At 40.9% G+C, this 21,784-nt stretch overlaps 2 protein-coding genes across 3 annotated transcripts; both read left to right on the forward strand.

Annotated features, from left to right (window-relative positions):
• The first annotated feature begins 485 nt into the window (after window positions 1–485).
• mtmr2 (myotubularin related protein 2) lies at window positions 486–9,616 on the forward strand. The gene is made up of 16 exons (XM_064350813.1): window positions 486–743; window positions 1,684–1,786; window positions 1,973–1,996; window positions 2,473–2,545; window positions 2,874–2,968; window positions 3,111–3,215; window positions 3,489–3,593; window positions 3,680–3,763; window positions 3,951–4,100; window positions 4,255–4,443; window positions 4,548–4,733; window positions 4,974–5,180; window positions 5,789–5,881; window positions 5,995–6,108; window positions 6,671–6,847; window positions 6,972–9,616. Exons 1-16 carry the CDS (start codon window positions 664–666, stop codon window positions 7,134–7,136), a joined length of 1,950 nt encoding a protein of 649 aa, XP_064206883.1. The 5' UTR covers window positions 486–663; the 3' UTR covers window positions 7,137–9,616.
• Window positions 9,617–10,769: 1,153 nt separating this feature from the next.
• On the forward strand, window positions 10,770–19,733 carry LOC135263147 (protein FAM76B-like). Of its 2 annotated transcripts, none has more exons than XM_064350815.1 (10): window positions 10,770–11,152; window positions 12,257–12,321; window positions 12,421–12,475; window positions 12,742–12,897; window positions 13,240–13,445; window positions 14,380–14,430; window positions 16,487–16,564; window positions 16,734–16,866; window positions 17,129–17,230; window positions 18,356–19,733. In XM_064350815.1, the coding sequence occupies exons 1-10, from the start codon at window positions 11,066–11,068 to the stop codon at window positions 18,443–18,445; spliced, it is 1,023 nt and encodes a 340-aa protein (XP_064206885.1). In that variant the 5' UTR covers window positions 10,770–11,065; the 3' UTR covers window positions 18,446–19,733. The 2 variants fall into 2 exon arrangements, with proteins under 2 accessions (XP_064206885.1, XP_064206884.1); XM_064350814.1 differs by having other exon boundaries at window positions 10,771–11,152; window positions 16,731–16,866.
• The last annotated feature ends 2,051 nt before the right edge of the window (window positions 19,734–21,784 follow it).

The following is a 21,784-nucleotide window of genomic DNA, read 5'->3' on the forward strand; positions in this document are numbered from 1 at the left end:
AATGTTTCCTAAATAATTTAATGTAGCTTGGCCCTGAGTTTTTTTTTTTTTTTTTTTTTCCATTTACCAAATGAAGGGAATGTGGTCATTCATAGTCCAGAGGTATATTCATATAGGCTAAGGATATAAAGTGGTCCATATATGTTATTATGTTTTCAGTGTTACTCACTCCTCTGTTATGATGAATTAATGTGTTTATGATTAGTGGCCCTGGGACAACCCATCCATTTCCACGACCGCCATCCTTTTAGTTAAGGACGATTAAGGTCATTTGCAAAGGAATTTGCATTAATACTTGAATGAGGAAAACAGGAAAAACCGTCCTCAGATTGCCTTTGATTAACCACCGTAACTACCTATCCCGAAAAGGGCTATTGATGGCTTTCTTTTATTGTGCCTAAACCAAAACGATACAAGATCTATTTGTACAGTCGCATCCGCTGTGCCCTAAGGCTGTGCCCCCTCTCAAAGCAGAGACAGGACGAAAACAAACCACACCCCTGTTAATATCGGGAACGCTGGGAAAAGATGGCAGCTTCCTGTACCCGATGAGACCAGTGTTCCGCAGTTTGGAGGCGAAACAACTTTTATACAGTTGCTGTCTATTCACACCGCAAATTACTGGGATACCTGAAACGGGAAACTGGACTTCAGTGTTAAAAAATGGAGAAGAGCGGAAGTATTGACAGTCTTGGGTCGAAACAGTCCTCTTCTAGACAGCCAAGTGTGGATTCGCTGTCCAGGTAGGGTTTAGCTAGCTTTATAGCACTAGCTCGCTAGTTGGCATAAAGTTGATCAACAACAGTTCGAAGACGCCGTCTTGATTACTTTCTTGAACTAGTGTCATGCTTAAGAAGAAAAACTAAATCTGCATACATAGTTTGTCGTGCATTCTGATTAGCTGGCTTCACATATGTCACAGATCCATCTCCCGGGCAGTTCAAAATTAATAGCAAGCTAGCAGATGGCTTAGCTATCTTTTGGTTTTGCTATTCTGTCTTCTGAAATTCGTACGCCGTGAACACCATGACCACATAATCCTGACGTGGTTTCCAGTACCGAATAACTTAACGTACGTCAGTTAACTCGTGATGTATCATTAGCTGATGAGTTATATTATATGTAAAATTATCATCATTTTCGCAATAGGCTAAGTTTAGCTGTACTATAGTTTAACATTAGTCTGTAGCGTTGACTACTAGAGTTTAGAGTGGAAATGGTCTGTTGTAGGTTACTGATTGTCAAACTCATTAACTGTGTAACATTGTTCGCTAATCGTACCATATTGTTATATATATATATATATATATATATATATATATATATATATATATATATATATATATATATATATATATATATATATACATAGCTAATTGTTTTAGTTTACGATTAGACCATGGGTCTTATCCGAAAAGGACCGATGTGGGCGTAGGTTTTTGTGTTTACCCCAGTACTACTTCTGATTCAACTAATTAACGAGTCATAGTATTCAAGCAAGATGTAGAATCAGGTGTCTTAGTGGAATACGTGGAGTCCCACACGGACTAGGATACGATTGGACACCCCAGTGCGAGACCAATGCTATTTTTTTCAGTGAGTGTGTGTTGGTGTTTGTAGACTATTGTTTACTGTCATGTTAGCTTCTGATGTGTGCTTGTTCCAATCGTCCGTTCCGTGTAGTACGTCCACCTCCCGATCTGACCGATCGTCGCACGCCAAGGCTCCCTCGGCTCTTTCATCAGACTCCGTGTCTACTTCTGCGGAGTTCTCCCCAGAGCTACGGGTGGGTACTACTTAGCCACAAGCATCAATTAACTTCCGTTGATCCAAGATGAGGGAAATGATGACATTAGTAAGGACAGCATTTAAATGCAGTCATAAAATGAATTGACATGTCATAATAAATCGTCGTGTTACTCTTATTTTATTGGTTATTTTGAATGTCAGACTGTTCTTTCTTCGTCCACAGAGCAGGACTAAAGTAGATGCCAAGGTAATATTTTATTGAATGTTATCTCCTGCAAAATGCATGTCAGTTTTTCTTTGATTAAAACAGGTATCACATGGTCTCATTTGTTAAGAAACAGACTCTTTTTAAAGGCCTGCAAGTATCTAAAATATTTGTTAATGCAGTCTGAAATTAAATTAATCTGTCAGCGTGAGTTGACAATCTCATATACAATTTCTTGATTAGATGTAACAATCTAGTCTTATTTTTAATCTCAGTTTAAGGAGATGATTTCCTCTACAGCTAACTGTTAGCGGTCTAAGCAGAAATGAAAAATGAAAGTTGCTGTGTGTTCCTTTATAACTTTATAAATGGTTTTTACAAAGCGAGGTGCCTAAAGAGTGCTGTGCCTTAAAAGCTTTTCGGCGGCTCCTTCAGTGTGGTTATACAATGCTACTGTTAGGTGTAGAAGTGTGTGTACTGGCTTTATTGATGACTCAATACTTGTTCTCTGACACTAGTTGCTCAGGGATGCTAATAAACTTGCTCAAGAAGAACCACAATTGCTTCCAAAGGAGACTGTACAGGACACAGGTAGGTCATCAAATGGACACTTGGACTAATACCAGTGTGTTTTTCCCCTTAAGTATATGCCTGTAATTGTATCAATATTTCGATACACACTGTTTGTTGTACAGATGTCATGTTTTGTCATTTGACAATGTAGCTGTAAGCCTTCAGGGTGCTACAGTTCTTAAAATGTATTGTTACCATACTATAATTTCAAAGCATCTGAGCAAAGGTTTGAAATTATGGACACTCAGTGCTGCAGAAAGGAACTTGGTTATTCATATCTACATTAAAAATGAGTGAAATTGCGCTACTATTTTCCAATCAATGTGATTTTTCCTTCTCGCTGCAGCCAAAGATGTTACTTACATCTGCCCCTTTCTCGGTGCCATTCGAGGGACAGTGACGGTCACCAATTACAGACTATTCTTCAAATGCACGGACAGGGTATACTCATTACAGTAGCTGTTTATATTTGGTCTAAAGGAGGTGATTGTTTTTTAAGAAACGGCTTCATGTATGGAGTGAATATTGACTCATTGTATTAGTATCAAAGGCAGGTTTTGATGAAAACCGTCTGGGTTCACAGGACCCAGCGTTTGTCCAGGACCTTCCTCTGGGTGTGATCAGTCGGGTGGAGAAGATTGGTGGTGCATCGAGCCGTGGTGAGGTGTCATACGGTCTGGTGTGCAAGGTGAGCGTGGGAAACAGTAGATTGTCTTTATATGGAGAACCTGTCAGTCATGCACGGTTACTTCAACTGTTTAATAAATGATTCAAGACAGACCAAAGATCTCAAATTTATGACTGATTCCAGGGCCTGAAACTTCATTTCTGCTAGTACTGTTATGTGGTCAAGAAGATTAAAACTCTCAAGTCACAATGTTAAACAAGACTCCTCACAGATGGACAGCATGTGCTGGTATATTTATTTTGTCATGTAACCAATCTAACTCTCTCTTCTCAGGACATCAGGAATCTTCGCTTTGCACACAAACAGCCAGAAGACTCACTAAAAAAGTCCATATTTGAGGTCTTGATGAAATATGCATTCCCTGTCTCCAATGGCATGGTAAGACACCTCCATGGCTGTTCCCTTGTGGCTGATGTTACCCCATTGTGTACTGATACTCACTGTAGTTTTTGTTTGTGTTCCAGCAAATCTTTGCCTTTGAATATGGGCAGATTTTCCCAGAGAATGGCTGGAAAGTATACGATGCTCTCTCAGAATACAAGAGACAGGTGAGCAGACCTCTGAATTCCTCTCATTTTTCCTTCCTGCTAAGTATGCTGCTTTTGTATAATCTGTGTACCATGGTGTGTTTGAGGGAGGTGTTTGTAAAGGTTTTCATCATCTGTCCTGAAGGTGCGTGTGTGTGCATTTTGAGGAATTGAATTGCTTGTGCCATGTGTGTGGTTGCTGTGGCAGGGCTTGCCCAATGAAAGCTGGAGAATCACAAAGGTAAATGACCAGTATGAGTTGTGTGACACCTACCCGGCCACCCTGGTGGTGCCTGTCAACATTCCTGATGAGGAGCTGAAGAGAGTGGCAGCCTTCAGAGCCAAGGGTAGAATTCCAGTAAGTGCCCACCCCCCGACATATTTCCATTAACCCTGTTATCCAGTTCGTACAGTGCCGTCCCTTCCTCCTGTAGAACTTGCTCTAGTGCAGTGGCTCCTCCCCTGTAATAAGGTATGTCAGTCATGTTACTGGGGTTTTGCCTGGTCCCCAGGTGCTCTCCTGGATCCACCCAGAGAGCCAGGCCACGGTGACACGCTGCAGCCAGCCCATGGTGGGCGTCAACGGCAAACGTAGCAAGGAGGATGAGAAGTACCTGCAAGCCATCATGGACGCCAATGCCCAGTCCCACAAACTCTTCATCTTTGATGCAAGACCCAGTGTCAATGCTGCAGCAAACAAGGCAAGCTCCCCACCACGCCTTTACTTGTTCTTACATTTTACTGAGAATATACAGTAGCACCTGCTGTCTGATTTTACTGTCATGTGTGTGTAAATCTGTTGCAGATGAAAGGGGGTGGGTATGAGAGCGAGGATGCGTATCAAAATGCAGAGCTGGTGTTTCTGGACATACACAACATCCATGTGATGCGTGAGTCCCTGCGCAAGCTAAAGGAGGTGGTATACCCCAATATTGAGGAATCTCATTGGCTGTCAAACCTGGAGTCCACCCATTGGTTGGAACACATAAAGGTGAGGGCACTTGGGCTTGGGAGTGCTATGAGGGAACAGGATGAACCAAAGGAAGAAAGAGTAAGAGATCAGTTCTGTTATTAGTGGCTGATTTTGTACTTGCCATGGAGGGAATATTTTCCGACATGGGCAAGCAACGCTTCAAAGTGAGGGACAGTTTTAGGCAAGTTTGAAAGAACTACTAAAAGATCCTCCCCAATTAGTTCTACCTCATTCACTGACCTGTCTGACCCTGTATAGCTGATCCTGGCGGGGGCACTACGTATTGCAGACAAGGTGGAATCTGGGAAGACATCAGTGGTGGTTCACTGTAGTGATGGCTGGGACCGCACCGCACAGCTCACGTCCCTTGCTATGCTGATGCTGGACGGCTACTACCGCACTATCCGTGGCTTTCAAGTCCTCCTGGAAAAAGAGTGGCTGAGCTTTGGTCATCGCTTCCAGCTGGTATACTTCCCTTACACACGGCCTTGAAAGGCCTGACACTTCCTGTTATAGGTCATGTTACCATACCCACCAGATCTTTGCAGCTCATGGCTTCCTGTTAGGGGTCACATGACCATGTCCATCAGTTATGGGGAGCTTCCCATTTCCTGTTACATGTTATTTGACCTTGTGCAACAGTCCTTGGCAGTCTTAGTTCCTTTTACAGGCAATGTAATAATCTGTTTGACACACTGAACACAGAGGTAATGAGATTTATTTTTTTCTGTGGGTTTGTGGTGTGTTTTTTCTTTTCCTTTTTACCTTTATAACCATGGTTATGATGCAGTGAATATGACAGATTATATGATTGTCCTATTCAAACCCTTCTTTTTCAAACCAAACCAAATCAAAACACATAATAGCAATACTTACTACAGTGTTTGTTAATTTTAATTGTGTTCATGGTCTTCGGGTTAATGTAATTTGAAATACTGTAGAAGGAATCCATTTGGTCTAATGATTCCCCCCTTCAGCAAATACTATCTAGCAATTAAGCAAGTGGTACCTTTTCAAAATTCTGTGAGTTTCAGGACAGCCACAGATCTGTCATGTGACCTTGTCCCTTGCAGAGGATTGGTCATGGGGATAAAAACCACACTGATGCAGACCGCTCGCCCATCTTTGTGCAGTTCATTGACTGTGTGTGGCAGATGACCAGACAGGTAAGGCACTATGACATAACTTGGGATGGCTTTGATAGGGTTGCATCTGTAAAAATACTTTATATGATATGCAACGTTATAAGCACTTTGTGTCTGGATGTTTTTGTATGTAGTTCCCGGCAGCCTTTGAATTCAACGAGTACTTCTTGGTCACCATCTTGGACCACCTCTACAGCTGCCTTTTTGGGACCTTCCTGTGTAACTGTGAGCAGCATAGAGTAAAGGATGTAAGAGCACCTTCCTGCTGTTATACATGTACATTACCTTGAGCTGTGGCTCAATTTGAGTGCTAATATTCATTGAGAGCATTGTTCCGAAAAGGAACTGTACCTGAAAGAAAGGTTTAGGATTACATCACCAGTTTTTGTCCACTATCACGCAATACTCTTAAAATAGATTAACTGGATTATGTATTATTAGTAATAATAATAATAATAATAACAACTTCTGGACTTGATGTCATTTAAAGATGTTGGCAGTTTTGGGTTGCATTTACTACATGGATAATGTGTGGTTGTGAGTGGTTGTGTTCAAAAATATACATCTGCTTTTGTAATCAGGAGCCTAACTAAAGTCTAAATGTTACACGTTGAACTCTTGGCGTGCTGTTCTAGATGTCACTAAATAACTGCATAATATAAAAGCATGTCCAGCATGTTTATAAGCCTACCATGAACTTTGTTCATGTTGTTTTCTTAAGCTGAAGTATTGTCTTTTAATGTCAATATTTTGTTTATCAGACACTGTAAAACGTATCTTTTACAGCCCTGTTTTAATGTTTTTTTCCAGGACCTGCCAAAGAGGACTGTCTCGCTGTGGTCCTACATAAACAGCCAGCTGGAAGATTTCACAAACCCCCTGTACGTCAACTACTCCAACCACGTGCTCTTTCCAGTGGTCAGCATGCGCCACCTGGAGCTGTGGGTGGGGTATTACATCCGCTGGAACCCTCGCATGAGGCCGCAGGTGAGCTGAAACCCTGGTCTGGGTGACAGTGGACAGGGAAAAATTATGTTCACTCACAACAAGCTGTTGTGTAATGCTGTGGTTTTATGTGTGTTGTGTGCCTGTTTCTTTCTTTTTTTCCCAGGAACCCCTGCACCAACGATACAAGGAGCTGCTGGCCAAGCGGGCGGAGTTGCAGAAGCGGGTGGAGGAGCTGCAGCGGGAGGTGACCAATCGCTCTGTCTCCTCCTCCTCGGAAAGGGCGGGGTCTCCTACACGCTCCGTCACGCCCGTGCAGACCTTCGTGTGATGGGATCAGGGGCGGGTGCTGGCACTCTGGGGACCTCCTCCACAAACTTGTTCTGAGCAGTAGGCTGCACTCTTCAAGAAGCCCCTCTGCCTATATTATGGAGATGGAATCCCGGTGCTCCGAGGGATCCTGCGTCCACTGCACACAGAACCCTGCTGCCGGAGCGGAAGAGGACCTGAGGTTCATTCGCTCAATGCCACAAATAGCCTCGCACTATAGCCATGTTTTCCTCCTGATAACTCTGTGGATGGGAGAGGTAGGACAAAGTCTTTACCCTCTGCCTTTATTACACAGTTATTATTGTTATCTTAACGAAATCCAATACTTGTTATTTATTCTTCCATAGTAATTGTGGAAGCTGGAACTAAAGGCTGAAAGCTGACGTTGTCAGACGTTTGTACGTGCGTGCGCTTTGTTCAGCTTGTTTAAAGTAAGTCTCAGGCCAGCACTCCTTGGTAGGTTAGTTTCAGCTGAACAGCACACTCCCTTTTAACGTATCAGATGGATATCGTCAACTACTGAAAAATTCCAGAATATTTATCCACAATCAAATAGGATTCTGTATATGATGGGAGTATGTTTCTCCTTACCTGTGAGATATTTCGAATTTGAGGTTGACAGTATGCCAAACCTGAAGAAATTCTATTCCCATTCCCATTGAGTTCTGTACCTGCTTTGTACAGTACAGGTCTTGTGAAGGCAGGTGCTTATAAATATCCAATAGCACTGAGAAAGTCTCCTATTTCATTATATCCACTAGCAGTATGAGTAGAATCTTTGTAATGGTGAGTCTGTTCAGAATAGAAATGCATTCCAGGCCTGACTGCTCATGAATATATGCAAATTGTTATACAAAGAGCAAACTTCTTACAAATTATTTGGCGGAGACTGGAGGCAATAGAGTGCTGTGTCTTGTCAGTTAACAAAATGTCTTTGGCAAGCCCCCCTGTGACATCAGTGGGATGACTGACTGTACAGCGTGTTCAGAAATGCATCATGGGGAGAGAGGCATTTTTACACCCACGCCTGCCTTTTAAATGGACCATCATGGTCTGAGAGAATTACATTAGAAAAGTCTATTTTGATGTAAATGCTCTCGTTGAGTCTATGATGCATAGTTTAGCTGACTCCTCACTGTTCAGATTGTATTTAGTTCAAATGTTTTGTTTGCACTGAGGAAATTTGTAATTATAATTATTTACTAGAAGTTGCAAGCAACTTGGAACAGGGCAAGCAATATAAGGAACTGACTGCCATACCACATGACCTCTGGTCATCAATTTGGACCCCATACAACTCCGTATAGCTCAGTATAGTGTTAATATTATAGGTATATCTCAAAATTAAAAAATAATATAAAATGAATTAGGCTAATTAAAATTATGCTAGGATTTTATTTGCTCATGGTAGATATGTTGCTTAACATAAGTATTTTATTTGATTAAAGAACCCAGAGAAAACCAGTATAATGTTGATACACCACTTGGAACCTGCCACCATAATCAATTACACATTTTGCAGCAGTTTTCATTTAATTAACCCCAAAATGTTCTAAGAGTTGCCTGGCTGCAATCCTTGTATTGTAATGTATCAAAACTAAAAATTCAGGCCTTTCTCTGTATATTTAGTGTGTAAATCTGAACTGATTTCAAGCTCACAAATTAACAACATAACTACTTCTACATTAGAAAATGACTTGCATGTATGGCTGGGTCAGAAGAACCTTGTTCACAGTACTGTGTAAAAAATGTCACTGTTTACCATGTTCAGTTTCATAAACACTTTATATAATCTCAATATTTAAACTCTAATCTCATATTTATTCATGGATAGTTGGAAAGAGAGGTTATTTTATGTATGTTAGTCTGAGTAACCAGATATTAATTACACCTTTCAGTCTCAGTTAGACCAGTAAAATACAGCTTGCAGTCCCAGTATATTGTACCTGTAATTTACATTAAGAGTGTGACAATATAACTGATTAATATGGTTGCAAACATATGCTCAATGGTTAATCTTAATGTCAGACTAAACGTCAAACACTAATCTTAGAACAATTTCTATTATTTAAAAAAAAACTACAATTTTCCACAATTAAAATGTTTCCCTCCTCCCTTTCAGACTGTTCAAATAGTATATAAGCAAAGAATCATTGCTGTATAATTCCTGTTCTGAACGTGCATACTTTGGCAGGATTCATAAACTCTTTTTGATTTGTATTGTGCATCTTTGACTGAAGCCCACAGCTGGACAAAAAAAATTGGCCAAATTAGTATTCCACCCGCTTGACCAGAATTCATCAGGGAGGCGTTAAAAGCCTCCTCAGTGTTTGTCAACACATCTTGCCATCCCTCCAGGTGCCAGGGAAACTTTGTCTGAATTCCTGAATTCTTCATTCCACTTAACATGTCCATTCCTAAAAGCTGTTGTTGAGTAGTCATTTTGTTCAGCATTAAACAAATAAAGACATTTTGAAAACATTTTCATTTGCGATGGATTCGTTTTCTTGGTTGGGCTGTTCAGTACAAACCTCTGTTGCTTCTTGATTGTTGTGTGTATTGTTTTATGATTCGAAATGATTCATTGTGATTTAGATTTTCGGTTTTCATCCTACACAGAGCTGAGTCCTGCGCTTAGAGTTAGATGTGGTTGTGCATTTACAGAGTAGTTGTGAAATATTTTGTGAGAAAGTCCTTTACTTTAATGAATGGCCTAGACTTTGTACGTACAGCATGCCTACACAGCTCTAACAATACAGCCTTCTCATACTTTAGAGCATCTCATTGGTTTGTCATGGGTTTGTCTTGAGTGTTGCAGTCAGTCGGAACAACATGCATCCAGTGCCATCCAGACATTCATTTTCAGTGTGCGCTTTTACCCACTGCACATTATGGGTGTATTGAACATTTCATGTTTTCATGGTCCCTCTTTTTTTCTGGAAGGAGTTCGAAGCCCAACCCATTTATTTAATTTCCTAATGACCATTATTTGTGGTGCAAACAGGAGAATACTTTTGGAGGACAGTGCAGAATTATACTTGGTGTATCACCAACTTTTTGAGATGGTGTTACAAATTAATTTCATGGAATATATTTAATAAACGGCACCTCAATATTCAGTATGTATTACATTAAGCTGCATGTATTTATAATATAGCTACAGTTCTATTCTATATCAGTGTATATACATACTGTGGCCTAGTAAAATTTCCAATACTTCTACATATTTAAAATATATATGCATGCATTGTATGCATAAAAGTGCATTAATTTATACAGTACAATTTAATGGCATGTTTTAAAACAAACAAACAAAAAAAACATGAAAGTAGAATTGATTATATTCCTAGTGTTGATTTGCAGTACTCTGACTTCCTTTGTCTGTATAGGGGTTGTCTTCAAACATGTCAGGAAGTATTTGTTTTTCATAAAAGGGTCAAGAATGTGTTTTTTCCCCAAAGAACTGTCCTGACCTCCACGTTGGCCAATTTATGTCAAGAATAAAAACCGGGCCGTACAATTCTTAAAGGGAGTATAGTTTATTCTGATTGGTGTGTATAATTCAAAAATGTAAATTCCCGCCTATCGGTCATGAGCTGTGGTTGGCTCTCAGCTGCTTCCTTCCGGTGCGATTGACGACGCGGAAACAAAAAGAAAAAAAGAAATAGAAAAAGGAAAGAAGAGGGGAAAGCAGAGAAGACCTGAAAACTCTTATTTTGTACACTGTATTTCGATTTTAATGGAATATATTGAGGATATGAGACAAATGTTTTTAGCCACATAACTTTAGATTGAAAGTGAATTATCCATCTACATTTTGATGATAAACATTTTTTGAATTTTGCCCTTTTAGCGTACACACATAGCTTGCTAGCTAGCTAGTTTGTTGGCTAGCCCTGGTTATTTTATTTTGTTTGATTGTCGATCAGAATGGCAACAACTGCCCTGTACGCCTGCACGAAGTGTAACCAGCGTTATCCGTTTGAGGAGCTATCACAAGGACAGCAGCTGTGCAAGGTTTGGAAATGAGTCGAAAGACAAAATCGTGTGATTGTTACTAGCTAGAACCTCCGTATGCGTTTCACGCGGCGCCGGGGATGCGTGTTTCCTCAAATACATCTGTGTACTCTCGGTGCCCCACAGACACAACAACGTTAGCTATAGCCCACTAGCCGAGGGCTCCGGCAGGTTACATAATATTTTCACTTGGAAGTGTGAATCCAGGAACACAAAAGCAGAGACCTGAAGTGCAAGTGTCATTCGACAGGAAATCAGTTCGATACAGTAGATTGTGCATGCGATTAACCGGTCTACTATTACTAAGCTCCGTGATTCACCGTCTACGATTGTACCTGTTGGAAACATCTATTGTTGAATATCCTACTGTAGTCTACCTAGTAAGCTACGCACATTTACTGTTCGTGTTACCAGCTAGCTGGGTAGGTAGAAAACCTTCATGATGAACCGTTATTAACAAATTCAGCATAATAAATGTGCAGATAAATTACTAATTTACAGTTTGCTTGAGCCATTTTAGTTACCCGAATATCTGTTTTGTAAGGGGCTGTGGTCCTTTGGCTATCTTATTGAGTCAGCCTATCTTCTAAACGTCACAGAAACAGGGTGAAAGTCGATTTTAATAGTGTGTGGGGTGTCCAATGTGAAGATATATCAAATATAATATATACTAGATGTAACGTTGTTGTCTGTCTAACCATACCTTCTTACCTTATTTAACCTCTTTGCTGTCTGATTAGCTGAGATATCGATAATGAAGCTACCGGTTGTAACTTTCATTAGGATTTCACAGCTCATTTTCCTGATTAAGCCAGTGATAGCTAGCCACACAATCTAAAAAGCAGACAATGCAGGCTCGGTAAAAAAGGAATCGCAGCAAGTGATTCAAATCACTGTGAAGTACTGGTTAGGGATGGGAACGTGTGCTTCTTGTTTGGTGTGTTGTTGATACTCCGGGTGTAGCATTAAATTGTAACTTGTATAAATTCATTTCAACTCTACTCCGTTCTCTAAATGTAGCCTGTATTTCAGATGCTGCTTTGGTTGAGTGCTTTTGATGAACAGACAAACGGTAGCATTTTCGTTTGTTTTGTGTCAATACAGGAGTGTCGGATAGCACACCCTATGGTGAAGTGTACATACTGCCGATCAGAGTTCCAGCAAGAGAGGTAAGACTGGCTGTTCTGAATCCTCTCTGGCGTGGGTTTAGTTTGTCGATTTTCGAGCTGGCCTGAAATACTCTGTATTTTTCTGCTCCCTTTAAACAGCAAAACAAACACCATTTGCAAGAAGTGTGCTCTGAATGTCAAGCAGTTTGGAACGGTAAAATAAAATTGTATTTATTCCTTGCGTGATTTACAGCATTGGTAGTTTTGCTATTTTCTTCCACCATACATACAGTAGTGACATGCTGGTGGGAATGTTATTTCTTTCACCACTGGAAAATAAGACCTATGAAATTAAAACTAAATTACACAGCAGGGACAGGAATTTTAAAAGCCCCCCCAAGATTTTATGTCCAGTCTAGTAATTCAATTGACAGCCTCCCTGCCATGATTGTTTGATATATTCCCTGTTGTTTTCCACAGCCCAAGCCGTGCCAGTACTGCAATATCATAGCAGCGTTCATTGGGACCAAGTGTCAGCGCTGCACCAACTCAGAGAAGAAATATGGGCCCCCACAAACCTGTGAGCAGTGCAAGCAGCAGTGTGCCTTCGACCGCAAGGAGGAGGGCAGGAGGAAGGTACCGTTGAACTTTGAATGGTCATCTGGATATACCGTTTGATATCTTTTAAAAATAAATTTGGCAGCTGGTGTGGGGCTGAGCATTGCGTCGCCCTGCAGTGCTACTGGCCGCAGTTGGCATTGGCACGGTCCAAATGTGGGGCTCATTCACGCACCAGTGTGGTGCCTTTACCGAATGAGCCACCCAGTAGCCTTACAGTTAGATACCTAATCCCAACAGACATGTTGTGCACGCTACAGTTTTATACATCGTCCTCCATAATTTCATATGCCTCTGTGTGGGTGTGTGCGCTGCACGCTGTGAGTTTCTCACAAGTCTGCTTTATTTTTTGTGTGTTAGGTGGATGGGAAGCTGCTGTGTTGGCTCTGCACACTGTCATATCGTCGTGTCCTGCAGAAGACCAAGGAGCAGAGGAAAGGACTGGGTTCTTCCCACTCCAACTCTTCCTCCCTCAGTGAGAAGGAGCACCACTCCAGACACCACCACCATCACAACCACCATCACCATAACCAACATCAACACCGGCACAGCAGCTCACAGAACAAGTACGCTTTTCTCCCATTTCCTGCAACCCTGGTCTTGGAGAGCCGCAAACTTTGCTGGTTTTTGTTCTCACCTTAAAATCAGTACCCGATTCAGACCCAAGTAACCAGGCGAAGTGAGAACTGTGTAATTCCTGTTTTAATCCATGTAAGTGCAGAGTAACTATAGAAACCAGAAGAGCCTATGGCTGTCCAGGACCAGGGTTGTAGACCCCTGCCCCTAGACCCTACTACGGTTCCATGATATGCTGGTACTAAAAAAAAAAAGTTTTAAATGGTGCAATGACAGCATTTTGCTAAATTTGATACTTTATGAAAACGTACCTGACACTGCTTTCTGTTGCAGAAAAATGATTATTCAGTGGAAAATGAATACTGTGTCTAAGAATTGAAGGGAACATTGACATAATGGGAGTGTCTAGTGGCCTGTTGGTCCTGTCTGCATGGGATACAGGAGATTTCATGAAACGGTATCTTATCCAATAGGTTCACCATGAGCACCACAAAGACTTAAATTGTGCCTTATTCCTCCTAGAAGGACATTTGACCTCATTTATTAGCCAAACTTGTTTCTTTCTGTCCAATCGTTTAGACGGATTTGGTATCGGTACCAAGGTTGGTACAAAGCTGGTTTTGGTATCAGTCAAAAATTTTGGTTTGGGCACAACACTAGTTCCCTACTATTATCTGCTGTTTCTCCAGTACTTTCTTTGTTTTTTTCAAACCCTGATGTGGGTGCTTTCATCGCTTAACCTTAGTGTTGACCCTACTTCATCTGTAAACCTGTGCTTCCTCTCTGTACTTGGGCAAATGTCTCATCTGAAATATTACATTTTTACGTTAAAGGTAAAAGCGTATGTCGAGACCCTGCTTTGTGTGTGCGTGTGTATACACACGTGTGTAATTGTTGTGCCTGGTTATGTTCTGTGTGCTACAGACTCAGCAGCAGCCTCAGCCCGGAGCAGGAACCAGGACTGTGGAAGCAGAGGTGAGACTGCTGCTGCAGATGTGTCAATAGTTACAGTTTGTCCACATTAGGTGTGGTTTTGTACCCCTGCTATAGTACTTTGGATGAGGTAAAAACTGACGTTTCAGAACAGTCCTCTCCCTGTCAGGTGTTTTCATCTTTCCCAATTCTTTTATGACCTAATATATCCACTTGTAGTTCCTTGTGAACTTGTGAAAAATAAGCACCACAGTAAAACCACTTAGAAATATTAAATCCGTAATTTATTAAATGCAGTGAAAAAAATGTCAAAATCAACTGAGAATTATTGAACATAATGTATACAAAAACAATTTCATCACTTGGATAAATCAAATTTCTTCATTTAACTTAATCATATTTTCTTAAGGGAGAGCCTTTATTTGTGTAGTCAGCAAGTAATCACCATGACAAATTATTGCAGTGTTTTGCCTTGATTTAAATAAAATAAAATAAAAATTTAAACATTGGAGACTTTTGGGGAAGTGGGGATAAAGTAAAATATGTGTTTAACAGCTAAGGCCCTATTTTACCATTCAGCACTGAATACCAAACACATGTGTATTAACAGTTAAAAACCTCAGTTGTCCAACGTGTAAAATTAATTTATTTGATTTAATTCTTAATGATCAAAGACATCAATTATCATTTAAGTCGCTGAATTCATTGGTAGGCAGAGCAACATGTTGGATCAACCGTTATCAAATGTACAACTTGCAATCAAATAAATTAAAGAAATTTATTTAGTGAAGTATTCAAAGATGAAAGTTTAGCTTCCTTAACAAATAACAAATGTTAGACATGGACAGGTTACTGTCACAAAATAAATAAATGAATGAAAATACCAAACTACAGCTTGTTTTGTTGGGGGGGGGGGGAGAACCCACCCTTCTCCTGGCCTGTTTATGCTTAATGAATGAAGACCAAACATCAATATGTTGGGAGGTAATCCCGCTGAGCTATTGAACACCTCTTTTAAAAAAAGTTTACTTTTGCTTCTAACAACAGAGGTGATAGTTGAAGACACATACTTGTAAAAGCCATCCAGTAGTAATCTACCATCAGCCAAAATATTTTCCATGTAACGAAACCAAATTTCACCGTGCTGGTTTCCACTTGAAACTGGAACTGCTTCTAAAAATGTGGATTTCAGTTGTTAGGCTTCAACAACCATTATCTATATAGACATTACGTTTTTCAGTCATTGATTCCCAATAGTTTGTGGCATTCCCAATAGTTTGCATGTTCTGTGTTTCCACCAGTAGGTAATAAACTAATAAAACTTTCTAGGGTGAATTCCAGGACACCCTAGGTTTGTATGCATTTGCAATACCCTCAATGTAACTCTAATTGACCCAAAAATGTTTCCTTTGATGTTTGTGGAGGGGAAAACTGGGATAGAGAGAGAGCATTCCTATGGTCAAACAGAAACCGACTCAATCACAATGTAGACTATGATCAAGTTTGCCAAATAAAATTATATTGTGTCTTACAAAGGCAACAATCAAAACTCAATATCCGACAAGACATTTATTTGCAAAGAAGAAAAATAAGGAGCTATTTGCAAACTGGTTCATCATTGCATGGGCATTGACATTTTAGCTGTTGTTCTATAGTAGGGAGGTGACATTGACATCAGATGACATCAAATATTCCTGTTTGGCTGGTGAATGGGGGGGGTCTGATATCTCCGATTATAATGCACAAACTGTTGTGCCAGTAACAAGTGCCAATATGGATTGTAAAGTGTCATATCTGTCAGGTTTTCAAGAAAAAGATCTGGTCTCAGACCACGACATTGATAATAAGTCTGCAGACATAAATCGTGTGGGAGGATTCAGTTTTTTTAAAATGATTATGCAGGCTATAGTCCCAGCATCAACAACATGAAAGAAAATATTTTGTGCTTTGTTTACACTATAAATGCTGTTTTTGAAGTTCTGCAAGGTTTTCACATGTAAACCATGATCTTGTTATTCATGAAATGAATGTGGAAATTCATCTCCATTTCGGGGACCCTTTTGGTTGATCACTGGCATGTCTCTTTTTTCTTGATCAGCCATAAGTCATCTTCGATCCAGAACGACACCCCAAAGAAGAAACCCAAACTGGAATCAAAGCCGTCAAATGGAGACAGGTGTGTGTTTTCGCATGGGTCTGTTCAAGTGAAAATTGTTGCTTTGGCAGTAATGTTGTGAAGGTTTGGTATAAGCTCTGCATGAACAGTGTTTCCCCTCTCTGACTCCCTTCTTTCTCTCCATCATCCTTTTTTGATTGCTCTCCTTCACTTTCTTTATCTGTAGTAGCTCCATCACTCAGTCTATGGACTCTGGAGGAACAGACAACTTTATCCTGATAAGTCAGTTGAAGGAGGAAGTGATGTCATTAAAAAGACTTCTTCAGCAGAGGGATCAAACTATACTGGAGAAGGACAGGAAGGTATGTGAGAAATATTCTGGATAACACAGAATAATGCAGGCTCTGCCCCAGCACAATAAGATAAGACAGTCTCCCAAATAACTTCAATGCAGTGCAGGTAATCCCTTCCTTGTACAGCGTTTTTTCCTCGAAGGATTTCACGTTAAGCTCATTACCTCCACCAGTGCCTGGTGTGCGCCAGCTGAGCTCACACCTGTCACAGCAGAAAGCCACGTCCGGCAAAGTCATTAAAAACATGTTTGTTTCTCGGCACGCTTCCCAGCTGACGGAGCTGAAAGCCGACTTCCAGTACCAGGAGTCCAACATGAGAGTGAAGATGAACAACATGGAGAAAGCGCACAAAGAGGCCGTGGAGCAGCAGCAGGTCAGTGGGCGGAGCGTTCTCCCTGCACACAGCTGACGTAACCCGTTTGGGGTTACGGGCACGCGCTTGGGGTGGAAAGGGATTGGAGAAGGCACCTGGGGCCAGCCCTCCAGAGATTAAACTATTTGGCCAATCAGTCAGGATGCAATAAGATGAAACGGGGAGAGGTCTTGCTCTTTCATTCAGTGTGCCTTCACTCCCAGCTGTGTGTGGTTCTCATCACTTTACACAGAAGCTTGGAGGACAGTGCAGCCTGAGGTTCCTAGGTTCCCTTCTGCTGCCTGTCCACAAAGCTTTGTTGGAGATAGGCTAGAAAGCCTGTGTGATTTCTGCCCTTGCTGCTCGTAATAGCCTGCAGAATGATTTGAAGCTTAAATTACTTGATTCCTCTCACTGTGTTCTAAACTGTCTCCATCTCATGCACTCTCTCTGTCTCACACACACACGTGTTTATATATATATATATATATATATATATATATATATATATATATATATATATATAGAGAGAGAGAGAGAGAGAGAGAAAGAGAGCCCCTTAGTTCCAGTGAAGGCAAATCTTAAATCTACAGCATACAATCACAGTCTAGATGATTCTGTGCTTCCCCAACAGTTTGGGGGAGGCCCTTTCCTGTTTCAGCATGACAATGCCCTCGGGCACACATCAATGTCCATATAGGAATGTTTTTGTTGAGAACACTGACTTGACTGGCCTGCACAGAGCCCTGATGGTCTTCTGGCTGAATGGAAGCAAATCCCTACTGCAATGCTCTAACGTCTAGTATAAAGCCTTCCCAGAAGAATGGAGGTTGTTATAGCAGCAAAGGTTGGACCAAGCTCATATTAATAATGCCTATAATTTTGGATGAGATGTGAGGTGTCCACATACTTAAAAAAAAAATAAAAAAATTTATATTACAGTGGCTGGGGTTGCTCTTCTGGTTCTGGCATATGTCATGGAAAAAACCACCAAGTAGGCAGGGTCAGTGTGTCTCAGAACAAATGTAATTTAAGTGGCGTTCGTCTGGAATGTGATTCTTCCCATTTTGGAGATCCTGTTCTAATGGTTTGTCAGCTGATGCGGTGTGGTGATGTGCTCCTTCTCTCTCTCTCTTCCTGCTGCAGGCCAAGAACAGGGAGCTGCTGAAGCAGGTGGCCGCCCTGTCTAAGGGCAAGAAGTTCGAGAAGTCAGGGAGCACCCTGCTGTCACCATGAACTCACTGGCATCATCACCCACGGCTCCCCCCCCCACCCACACACTCCAAAACACCAACCTAGAATGGAGCAAAGACAGTTCTCCATTTAACACCGAATCCCTCTTGAGATCATATTTATTTTTTTACTGCTTTCCTTCCTTTGGATTCCTTTTGTTTTGTTTTTGAATTGGGGACGAAATTGCAGGAGACATCAGCTTGAATCATGAATACATTCAGTCCCCTCATGTTCACCACAGGCGCATTCTTTTCACTTATGCACTTTCATCTCACACACACAATCACACACAGGCACACATACATTCATTCTGACACTCGCACATGTGGTCTCAAATACAGATGATCGCATAGGCACCTGCTCATATCTGCAGACGGAATCTGCATTACATCATGCCCAGTCGCACCATGACTGTAAAACCACAGTCTCAGAATGGAGCCTTCTGTAGTGTGACTGGTGTGTGAAAATCATATTTTGTTTGTCACTCTTTAAGAGGAGCGTGTGGTGAATTTTTGCTCCGTTCCCAGACTGCAGAAATGTTTGGTGCACTGTGAGGAAACTGCTTGTAGGAGCAGTTGGGGACACTGAACAATGAAAGTAAGGGGGGGAGGGGGGTGAATCTGTCAACACCCCAGGTTCCAGGACATTTTATTTTTATTGCTTACTATGCCGTTTTCGCATTTTAACAGACCTGCACATATCCTGCATGTTGATGCACATTTTTGTTTTATTTTTTTTTCCATTGTGTTTTCCACTGAACGTATTTTTTTAGTAGCTATTGTATACAATTCATTTTCTGATGGATATAACTGCGTGAGCGACTGGGGGGGGCTGCGTTCATGGCATCCCGTATGCAAGTGCGGAGCCGGAATGGGGCGGCTCGATCCGCGGAGTTTCCCACGGACCCGTCGCATCGCCGTTCTGTTGTAGAAAGAACCGCTATATGCTTCACGACCCTTCGCCGGAAGACTGACTTTGCGGTCTCATGTACTGTAACCTAATTTTTAGATGAATTTCAAGAATCAAGTGTGAAGGTTTCGACGGTTAAGGCCTTTGTGTATTTAAAACTTGTTACTTGTATCGGTTCCTAGTAAATATGTGTAAGGCGAATTATTATAACAAACAATATACTTTTAAAAACATCTACTTGACTTTTTACCGGTATGTGGAGAGTATGGGGCTGTACCTAAAGCTGGCTCGCACATCCACTTTTATACTTTTTTTTTTTGTTTGTTTTTTTTTTTCTCAAAACTGTTTCAGAAATATTAAATCTGGTGAAATGCCCTCTCCAGCTGGTCTCTGTATTTGATGTTTTCTACCAGTAAAGATGGTCAGCATTATGTTCTCTTCTGCACTGTCTATCTCCAGTAGAATTGACTGGTATGTGTGTGCTTTACACATTTGATGTGCCAGTAGAGGGATCTGCTTTGTATACTTAAAGAGGTGATTTAAATTATAGCATGAAGATTTATATTGAAATGTTCCCAAGCATTGCTTCATGAAAGTACCTTAAAAGCTGCCTTTTTATTTTCTATATGGATATGCTTAAGTAATTTCATTGTGTTTTGACTACTGGAACATATTCAATTTGGTATGGTTTGCTTGCCCCCTTCTGTAGAGCACCATTTCACAAAATGTTGAATTTTTTACCCTGGTTAACTGCTGTGATTTTTATCCCTTTTCATTTAAAATACATTTTTAGCTTGCTTGCCCAGGTGTGAAACATGCTTCAAAGGCACTCTGATGCCACTAATTAACACAATATTCTACCATTGGTACACTGGTGTTGGAGTAATGCAAATTGGGTTATGCTTTTCTTGTCTACTTTGCTAGAGCCCTGTGGTAATGCCACTGCTAGGATTCATAGTGATGAAACCACAGCTTGCCTAGAGTGAACCTCAGACATACAAACTACAAATGTTTTCTGTGTATATATTATGTAATTTGGCTGCACATTAACAGCTGTGTGCTCATTCATATCAAGGTTCGTGTGCTTGTAAGGATGGCCCTCATGAGTTGATACTGTCCAATTAACACCTTCCATATATGGGCCACTAGGTGGCAAGATGACTCTAGATGACAAATGGTCAGTGGGCTGGAGCAAACCTTACTTTCCAGTGTACAGAGCTGTAACATGTCCTCCCTGACCGCATGCACACAGCACCAGTGTTGGCCCCTGATAGTCCCTGGTTCTTCACCCCTGGCATTATTTACAAAAAAAAGCGTTTTTGCAAGTTAATGAAAAACAAATATTCAACTGGTCCAGACATCATCTGAGTAATTATGTACAAATATATATATTTTTTTCTTGGCTTATAAAAATAGACTGCTTTACAAGTTTGTCAATTTGGCTGGCCACTTATGCAAATTTCCAGGTTGGGAACACTTGTGGTAATGTATTTGATGCCAGTACTTTAATAGCCCTCTGAAAAGCACAGGTGTCAGAATCCAGACCTGGAAGACCATACTGTCTGTCGGTTTTTGGTGTGTTTCAGCACCAGTGATTAATTTAAGTTGTCGTTTGGCTAAAAATTGCATGTATTTTCATCTTAACTGGCTGCTGCTTGAAATAAAACCAGCTAATACCTGCTGACACTGCCTCCGTCCAGAACATGGGTTTGACACCCCTGACTTAAATATAGGCCAGCATTTCCAGTTAAACCGGAGATCTCAAACGTCCGTCCGGTAGGGCCACAGTGTCTGCTGGTTGTTGTGTTTTCCTTTCAGTCAGCAGCCAGTTTTGGCCTTGGAAACAAGGTGTGTGGACTCTAGCCATTCAGGGACAAACTAACTTGGATGCTTAAATGGACAGAAAACCAGAAGAATCTGCTGCCCCGTGGAACATAACATCCCTGAATTAACTTTAAATTATTCAGGTAAGTTGTATAAGTTCATTTTAGTATTGCCATTATCATCCAGTCCTCACTCCTGCAGTGATATTCGTGCTCATGTAGGCTACATTCTCTACGATAACAGGCTCAAGGCCAGGCTCATTTATGAGGGTGAAGTGTAGAAAATATGGAATACAGACTATAAGCAAGCCGTGAGGGCAATGGGGGTGATTTAGGTCATTGTATGTGGGTCAGTCAAGGTTTTCTTTTAGCGGCTGTTAATCAATGGTGTTTCTACTGAGAAAAATACTCGTTAATCTTGTGTGGTGTGCATTCTGTATTTACCGTCAATACAGTCTATGTGGATAATGCTCCAGGAAAAAGAATGAAAACAACTTTATTGCATCAGAGAATCTGTGTTCTGTGTCATACATACAAAGAAACATTCAGACATGGATGCCTGCTGTTAAAACAGACCCAACAGAGAATTGTACAAATACATTCATATGCC

Source organism: Anguilla rostrata, chromosome 9 (genome assembly GCF_018555375.3).
Source record: "Anguilla rostrata isolate EN2019 chromosome 9, ASM1855537v3, whole genome shotgun sequence".
Lineage (NCBI taxonomy): Eukaryota > Metazoa > Chordata > Actinopteri > Anguilliformes > Anguillidae > Anguilla > Anguilla rostrata.

Coding starts and splice junctions, on each gene's coding strand:
- mtmr2 (XM_064350813.1), top strand. CDS start 664: ATGGAGAAGAGCGGAAGTATTGACAGTCTTGGGTCGAAACAGTCCTCT. Junction 1,787..1,972: donor AGTTCTCCCCAGAGCTACGG/GTGGGTACTACT, acceptor CTTCGTCCACAG/AGCAGGACTAAAGTAGATGC. Junction 4,101..4,254: donor GAGCCAAGGGTAGAATTCCA/GTAAGTGCCCAC, acceptor CCTGGTCCCCAG/GTGCTCTCCTGGATCCACCC.
- LOC135263147 (XM_064350814.1), top strand. CDS start 11,066: ATGGCAACAACTGCCCTGTACGCCTGCACGAAGTGTAACCAGCGTTAT. Junction 14,431..16,486: donor CCAGGACTGTGGAAGCAGAG/GTGAGACTGCTG, acceptor TTTCTTGATCAG/CCATAAGTCATCTTCGATCC. Junction 17,231..18,355: donor AGGCCGTGGAGCAGCAGCAG/GTCAGTGGGCGG, acceptor TTCCTGCTGCAG/GCCAAGAACAGGGAGCTGCT.